At 42.3% G+C, this 8,495-nt stretch overlaps 1 protein-coding gene across 1 annotated transcript; it reads left to right on the top strand.

The window, feature by feature from the left end:
* Positions 1-6,986: 6,986 nt before the first annotated feature.
* Positions 6,987-7,949, top strand: LOC135886161 (olfactory receptor 6B1-like). The gene has a single exon (XM_065414020.1). The coding sequence runs from the start codon at positions 6,987-6,989 to the stop codon at positions 7,947-7,949; it is 963 nt and encodes a 320-aa protein (XP_065270092.1).
* Positions 7,950-8,495: the final 546 nt, after the last annotated feature.

Below are 8,495 nucleotides of genomic sequence, written 5' to 3'. Positions count from 1 at the left end.
GCTGTCATTTTCAGAACGACCTATGGAAGTTTGGCACCCAACCTCTATTGCAGATCAGTGCCTAATTTCTTTCGGCCACTTTGAATAATGTAGCCTAGATCTCAACAGAATTATGAAGATCACCTACAATTTTAACTGCACTTATTAATGGTTTCTTTGACTAGGCCCTTCTTCTTCTTCAGCAGCACTCAGAATTTCACAACACTGGGCCTGAAAAAATTCCTGTGAAGTTAGAGGAAGGAAGTTTGAAAAGGGACTTTTATCTATGAGGCCCTTATTGTCCATCTGTGTTGGAAGTCTCTTGGCATGGTTTCAAAATGAAATGTGGACATTAAGCATTGGTGCCTTAGACGTTTCTAAGATCTTTGATTTCCCTCTCAGTCTTTCCTCCACACACACACAATAACAGCTCCTCCCCACTAGCTTTATCTGCACAGAGAAACTTCCAGAAAAACAGAATACTCAGAAAAAGTGCATGACCAAAAATATACAAGGTTGTAGGGAGAGTAAAGCATGTGTGAAGACATGTTGGAACTGAGTCCCTCTTCTCAATCAGAAATATCATTGCACTGCATAGCCTCTTATATTGGAACTAATCCTTGACCAAATATGGAATCTGGTTGAGATTTTCAAAGATGCCTAAGGGAGTTAGGCACCTATATCCAACTATCATTTAGGTTCTTAGTTCCTTTCACTTCCGTTGGGAATCCCAGCCTTCCTGGTTGCCAGATACCAAAGCTATTGTGGCTTTGGAAGTACTGGCCATCACTTGGGTTCAAGAAAATCTGTTCTACAATGTGTAAGAAAGAGCAAACTTCAGAACATCTGAAATCAGGCAGAGCAGGACAGTGGTTTGTGCAAATGGACACACATGCACATTGGTATACACATCAATTAATGTAAACATTCTGGCATAGTCTCTGTAACCATTGGGTTTATTCATCACAATGCATTGTCCATGTCTTGTTCCCAGAAGTGAGCATGCCCATTAGTAAGTTCTATGAGGAAAGCTGTCCCACACTGACCTGAATTATACTGGTGTTCCGGGGGAAGAATAAGTCTATTCACTTCTTATTGCAAAACCTTGTGGGAGATTGTTATTTCCTGTCCAATTCAAAGTGTTTGATAATTACAATCAAATCCCAAAACTTTTAACTCAACCCATCACCATTATGGACAATTTTGTGTCTCCAAAACGTTGTTCTTAGCAATGCCCAGTGTGACTTGAGTTGTTTTTCCCAAATGTAATTGCATTTGGTGAAACAGCCTAATGAATCTCTGGGGCGGGGGTATGATTCACATCATGATGAAGTCTAGTTTACCTTTCTGAGCGATGATGGTTCATTATAATTCCCAGCCCTTTACCGATAGACGTCCTTTATTTCACAGACTAGCTGCCCATTACTCATCCTTGACACATACTGCCATCTAGTGGTCGCATCACAGAATAAATTGCTCTTTCCCATTAGGTATCATCTGCTGACATCTAATTGCCAATATGCTCTGGCCAGGTGGTCACTTTGCAGTATAACAGCCCATTTATCAACCTTCCCTTTTGCTCCCCACTAAAACATTATGGGCTACATTGTCCAGTGGTGTAAAGTAAGGTTGCTCCACTGAAGATAATTGACTGGTTTGCCATCTGGCTTTAATTGATGTAGCTCCATTGGATCAGTGGGACAGACCCCAGCTGCTGGGATTCAGCCATAGCTCCACTGGAGTCAATGGCCTAGATCCACAGCTGTGGGAAATGGGTGTAGCCCCATTGACATTAACAGAGCTATATCAGCTTACTAGAACTGAGAATCTGGTGCAATAGCTGCTCCTTTCTTATCCCTTCTTTTCTGCAGCCACCTAGAAGCCTTTATATAGTAGGCCTGCCCTTTTGCAACCCCAGAGGTTCTGCTGACATCCTGTCTCCATTATGCAATGTAGCTGCTCCTTTCTCATTGCATATCAACCATTCAGTACAGTGTACGTGCAAAGTTCTCATCAGTGACCCTATTCAGACATGCTACAGCATTTACGCAGTATCATTGCTCTGTTCTCCTTCCTTCCCAGCCAGAGGCAGCAGGGTGTGGTGGATCGGGCACTGGAGATGTGGATTAGTGTCCTCGCTCTGCAGGTATCTGCTGTGTGGTCTGGGGAAATGACCTCACTTCTCTGTGCCTCGGTTTCTCTCCCCACTTTTTTTACCTTTGTCTGTTTAGAATGTAAGGCCACTGAGTCAGGATCATCTCATAGTGTGTGTTCAAGCCCTGGCGAGCACCATAAGGGTGTGATCATGGATAGGGCATGAAATCACAGCTGTTATATACATAAATATTACTTGTAATTGTCCCCTTTGGCCTATTGCTCTCCCAAACTTACTGGAAAAAATGGAAGGGGCTATATCTGGTGTTCTCCATCCTAAAGCTAGTGGGGTTGGATCACAAACAGGCACCCCTTAGGGTAAAAAGCTAATACTGTATTTCATCTCATGGCTATGGTTACAGATTGAGTTGGAATAGACTTGAATCTCTATTCTAGTTTGATTCTATTTGAATACTGCTTGGTGGAATAAACTTTTCTAGTTATTCCCGACAACTTCTGTGGCACCGTCTGAACACCACTGAGGTCCACTGCAAGTTGTGTCTTTCTTTGCAAATGTGTTTTTAGTAGCACAAAGTGAGATTTATAGGCAGAAACTCCAGGAAAACATAGCCCAATGTGTTAACTAATTTTACTTTATAATTGCATGAATTTCCTTAAACTGGGGCTATTTTTTTAAGTCTCCTTCTAAAGGAAATTAATAAATGGGAGTGAAAGAAGACCAAAAATTCAGAACTGGTTAAATCTTGTCATTAGGATAGGGAAATATACTGGGAAATGGCCTGTTTTTAATCAAAATATTTAATGCAAATTGTTGGTTTTGTCTCAAATTTTCTTGTTTTCTGACTGAAAATGCTGGGTTTTTTATTTTTGGTTTGTTTCCCCCATTCTCTCCTCTCCCACCTCTTTTTCTTTTTTTCCATTTTGACACTTTCTGGGTACGGGGGTCATATTTATCTAATTGAAAACTAATTTTTTTGTTGCAGAAAATTCTGGGGAAAAAAACGAAATGCAGAGCGGAATATATGTGAAACCTCCCTAAAATCAGAGATACGCAAAATAAACAAAACATTAATACAATTTGTATTATTTTATTTTCATTTTAATCAACTGTGTAATCACAAGATTTGAAGATGACATATCTAGTATAACTTGATACAATTCACCTCAATTTTGTTGTATTTCTAAGGGCTTGTCTACCCTGGCACTTTACAGCACTGCAACTTTCTCACTTGTGGGTCTGAAAAAAACACACGCCTGGGCGCTGCAAGTTTCAACGCTGTAAAGTGCCGGTGTAGACAGTGCACCAGTGCTGGTAGCTATTCCTCTCATGGCCTCTCAGAGTTGGTAAGACAACTCCCACCTGTTCATGCTCTCTGTATGTGTGTATATATATCTCCTCAATATATGTTCCACTCTATATGCATCTGAAGAAGTGGGCTGTAGCCCATGAAAGCTTATGCTCTAATAAATTTGTTAGTCTCTAAGGTGCCACAAGTACTCCTGTTCTTTTTGCGGATACAGACTAACACGGCTGCTACTCTGAAAACTGAGTAATGGGGTTGGTACCCACCTCTCACAAGCGCCCCCTCTGGTTGGATGTGTACTCAGTCTTTAAACCAGTCCCAGCCCTGCCATTGGGCTGTACTCCCAGGGCTTCCTCCCTGGAGGCAACGTTTTGCCCTCTTAATCTGTTTTGGCCCCAGTTTTCAGTTGGGCCTCCTGACAGTTCAGTCCCCTTCTGGGGGTTTACTGATGTCCAATTGTAGGCCCTTCCCCAGTGGCCTATGTGCAGGGGGACACACCTGGGCCTGCCCACTACTCCAGGCCCCAGACTTCACCGCTGCCTTACCCTTAGCCCAGGGATCTTCTAAGCTCAGTCCCAGTAGCCAGCCAGGAGCTCTTCCTTGCTCCCTTGGTCCCTACTAGCACTGGGCCATCTGTTGGGCTGCAGTTCCTTCAGCCAGCCACACCATCCATGCTCCTCCAGCTGCAGTGAGGAACTGCAGTGTCTCTGACTTTGTCACTCCTTTAAATAAGGCCCTCCTGGACCCTGATTGGCTACTTCCCCTGCAGCCACTCTAGCCTGTTTGAAGGACCTCTCCATTGCTCCTTATCTGGGACAAGTGTGGCAGGACCCTGAGGCCTCCAGCACGGGGCCTCTGGACCTAGTCCATCCCATCACACACTGTCACTCAGGTGCATGCCCTAAAGTCACTTTTGCTGTAAAGTCACTTTTGCTTTTGTCTGGACCAATTCATATTTAATTATTTATACACAGTAGAACAGCTTCAACAGGAGAGACTGAGAGACATCCACATCAGAATATCAATTTTATATCTTTGCTTTTCTCTTGGAAAATGTTGATTTTTAAAAAATTCTACTCTGGGATTTGAATTAAAACATTTCAGTTTTTTTTAAATCAAATTGAAATGTTTTGGGTCAGGACAGTGCAACATTCATCTGCATTTCCCTGAGCTGCTGTGGCACTTCATGGACATTGTAGTTTGGTTGCCTCATGCCTCTATTTTCCCCTTAGGGCAGGGCTTTCTGGCCAGACTACATCTCCCATGATGCACTACAATCTCCCTCTTGCTGACCTGACACGATGCATGATGGGAATCCCCTGACCACAGTTCATCATTGTGTGAAAAGTTTCCATTTTGACTTTTTTCCTTATCCAGTATGAAAAAAAAAGTCCCACAGGATGTAAATTGCAATTTTCAATCAATCCTAATCCCCAGAAAGCATTTATATAACCCTCAAGCCTTCCCCCCTGAGAATAATAAGGGTAAGACACCACCCATCAATGTGAAGGACTCCCATAATGCCAAGTAGCACAACATGGAAAACATGGTCACCAGGGACATACCAGTCTAGGAAATGGACACCAGCCAGAATGGAAAGGTGTAAGCACTGGATACTCTGTGGGGTTCAATTACTGCATGGATCCCTACATTGCAGGGGTGTTTTTAAATACATTAAAAATGGTGAGGAACTCAAATGTTGCTGTAATGGGGCCATAAGTACTTAGGGCAGATAGATAGTTGTGCATTGCAAACTCAATTGACATACCTTAGGTACCGTTTGTGGGGATGTACTGTCCATCTCCCTTTGAAATTAGATCTTTCACTGCAGTACTAATTTCATTCTTCTTGTCCCATGTAAAAATAACTCTATTTTTTTCCCTTCTCAGTAATTAATATTCCCATCAGCAGAATTGTCAAGAGAGATTTCACCTTCTCCCAGAAAGGATAAATAATGAAACAGGAGAGATTATCACTTTTTGGTGCTGCTGGACTCAATGCGGAGTGCATCATACAAAGTAGGGCAGGTCAACCAGGGGACATGCAGATGACGTTACTTTCAGGAGTGACGCACAAGAAGAGAGATGGACAATGCTGTGTGGAGCCCAGAACCCAGCCCCTGAAATGCTGAGTGAAGCAGTCACGTCAGAGAGTCCAGCTGGTAACAGAACTGCCTTAGAGGTAAAGCAGCTCCTTTGCAATCTTATTGTCATGATCAGAATTGGAGACAGGGAAGACCTGCCTGGTCACCTGGTCCATCATCTCTGCTCCAAGCAGGATTTTATCCCTCAGTGTGGGAACCTACTTCAAAGCAGTGTGGGGAGGTTTAGTGAGATAATGTTGGTGAAGTGCTTTGGTAATGACAACTGTGGGATTTTTAAGGAGCAGGGTATTAGTATTTGTTAATTATTAAGATGACTTTATTGTATTTGTCACAGCTTTCTCAAGTGTATCTTTAAATTATTTTAGAGGTGAGGCTTCTATCTCTTTCCTTGGGACATTGTCATTGTTAATAAATGCATCCTCTCCCATCTGAGTATCTGCACATGCAAGCATCTGTCTAGGATAGGATGTATCCTCCATTTCCTACCTCAATAAGTTTAAGATAAATATCTATTAAGCAGATTTTTTTTGAACCCAGATATACCCTCTAACTCAGTTTTCTCCATATTAAATACCAGTTGTCGACAGATGTCAGCCTCTCTGTCACACAGGGTGAACGTTTGATCAATAAAAATATTTTCTGCTTTGGCAGTTGAGATAATAATGTAGGTTTCCACACTTCATTCCTTTTTGAATATTTGGATCACTGAGATGATTCTGTGATTGACTGAGAGTAATTAATAATTTGCCAGAGGTAATTTTATTTGATTTCTATGTCTTTCCCCTGAAATCCCAAATACTGTAACTGTCTGTCACTAATAAAGTAGAAAGGTGTTGACTAGACCAGAATAAAATCACATTGTTCTGATCGGGTATGTCAGAAAGTGGGATAGAAAATATATGAATGAAGAGTCATCTATCAACTTAACTACCTACATACTAGCCAAACAATACTCTCTCTCTCTCCATCTAATCTATCTGTCTATCCATCTGTGGCACCAAGATTTTGATTAGTGATTTTGCTGCCTCATGTTTTATACTGAAAATATAAGGCACTTAAAATCATGATTCACTTTTCACTATCTATCAAAATAACCATCATCACAGTGGTGTTTGGGCACCTCATCCAATCTCCTGTGGCATTTGTAAGGTTTTCAGAGATTGACATTCTGTTTAACCTGATGACAAAAAAAATCAAAAAAATTTGATGTATCTCCTCAGGCTGCATTCTCCATCCAGTTTTTCTTTCAATACCTCTCCAGGGAAGACATTTAAATGTTATGTTAAATGTATACTGAGATTTTCAAAAGAGCCCACTGGGGCAGGCAACCAAATCCAATTCAATTTGGGCACCTCCATCACTAAAGCCAGTTTAAAACCTGATATTGAATTAATTGCTCATAATCTGTGAAAATGTGATGATATTTGCTTTAGCTGTCTCCCAAAATACACCAACGCTTGTTTGATTTCCCCTAGATAAGTCACATGGCAGGCACAAAATGGAGAAATCAAACGTCTGTCACCGAATTCATCCTCCTGGGATTCGGGGATCTCCCTGAGCTGCAAATTCTTCTCTTCCTGCTGTTTCTAGTGATCTACATTGTGACCGTGGCTGGAAACATCCTCATTGTTGCGCTAGTTGTGACTGATCAGCACCTTCACACCCCCATGTACTTCTTCCTGGGGAACTTGTCCTGCCTGGAGACCTGCTACACCTCCACCATCCTGCCCAAGATGCTGGCCAGTTTCCTGACTGGGGACAGAACCATTTCTGTTAGGGGCTGCATTGCACAATTTTATTTCTTTTGTTCTTTGGCAGCTACAGAATGTTACCTCCTAGCAGCGATGTCTTATGATCGGTATTTAGCAATATGTAAACCCCTGCATTATGCACCTGTTATGAACGGTAGGTTTATCCTCCAGCTAGCAGCTGGGTCTTGGATACTGGGGTCACTGGCTTGTAGCACAGTAATATATTTGATGTCACAGCTAATTTTCTGTGGTCCCAATGAAATTGACCATTTCTTTTGTGATTTCACCCCAATCATAAAACTCTCCTGCAGCAGAAACAACCTTGTTGTACTCCTGGATTCCATCCTGGCCTGTGTATTCACTCTGCCACCATTTCTGCTAACTGTGATATCATATATTTTTATCATCACCACCATCCTGAGAATCCCTTCAATCACCGGGAGGCAAAAGGCCTTTTCCACCTGCTCCTCCCACCTCATAATTGTTACAATTTTCTATTTGACCCTAATGATTGTTTATATGTTGCCAAAAACCAACCAGCTGCGGGCCTTTCACACAGTGCTCTCTGTTGGCTACACAGTCGTGACCCCCCTGGCCAACCCCCTCATCTACAGCCTGAGGAACAAAGAGGTGAAGGAGGCACTGAGGAAAGTGGTGAGTAAATTGGTGCCTTTCACATGCCATCACACAAATTGAGCTAATTGCGTTTCACTGGCAGTGAAATGGAGATAATTTGACCTAATTTACTGAGGCAGAGTCCAGGTAGCCTGGAGCTAACGGGCTAACAAGAGAAGTAAAATGAACACAATACAAATGTTCTGACCGTTCAAGCTCTTACTCAGGTTTAGGACTGATTCATGTTACTGCTGTGGGGGACCTGTTTGCAGCTTGTGTATATGTCTCTTAACATCCCCCTCTCATGAACTTTTTCTTTTCTTTATTCTTCATTCTCATCAACCATTGCACAATCCCTTCTGCTCTTGCTCCCTCCTTTCTCCACCACCTTCCCCTGCTCTGTCAGCATCCCTCCATCCCACTCCCTTTCTCTCCCTTCCTTTCTTTTTTTCTCATCCAATTTCTTCCACCCCCAGGTTATTTTCCCTTTCTCCTTCCTCCTTGTCTTTCTCCTGTCCTTAAACCAGGTTGAGGTTAGTTGTAGAAATTCATCCTACATTTCTCACTCCACAAACAAGCCTTCAAACAAACCCAGGCTGTTCCCTCCAGCTATGGTTGCTTTAGGAG

Source organism: Emys orbicularis, chromosome 12 (genome assembly GCF_028017835.1).
Source record: "Emys orbicularis isolate rEmyOrb1 chromosome 12, rEmyOrb1.hap1, whole genome shotgun sequence".
Taxonomy (NCBI): domain Eukaryota; kingdom Metazoa; phylum Chordata; order Testudines; family Emydidae; genus Emys; species Emys orbicularis.
Note: the sequence above shows the minus strand (reverse complement) of the source record. Positions and strands in the feature narration are given on the sequence as shown.

What these genes read in the sequence shown, in the direction of transcription:
- LOC135886161 (XM_065414020.1), top strand. Translation starts at nt 6,987, where the DNA reads ATGGCAGGCACAAAATGGAGAAATCAAACGTCTGTCACCGAATTCATC.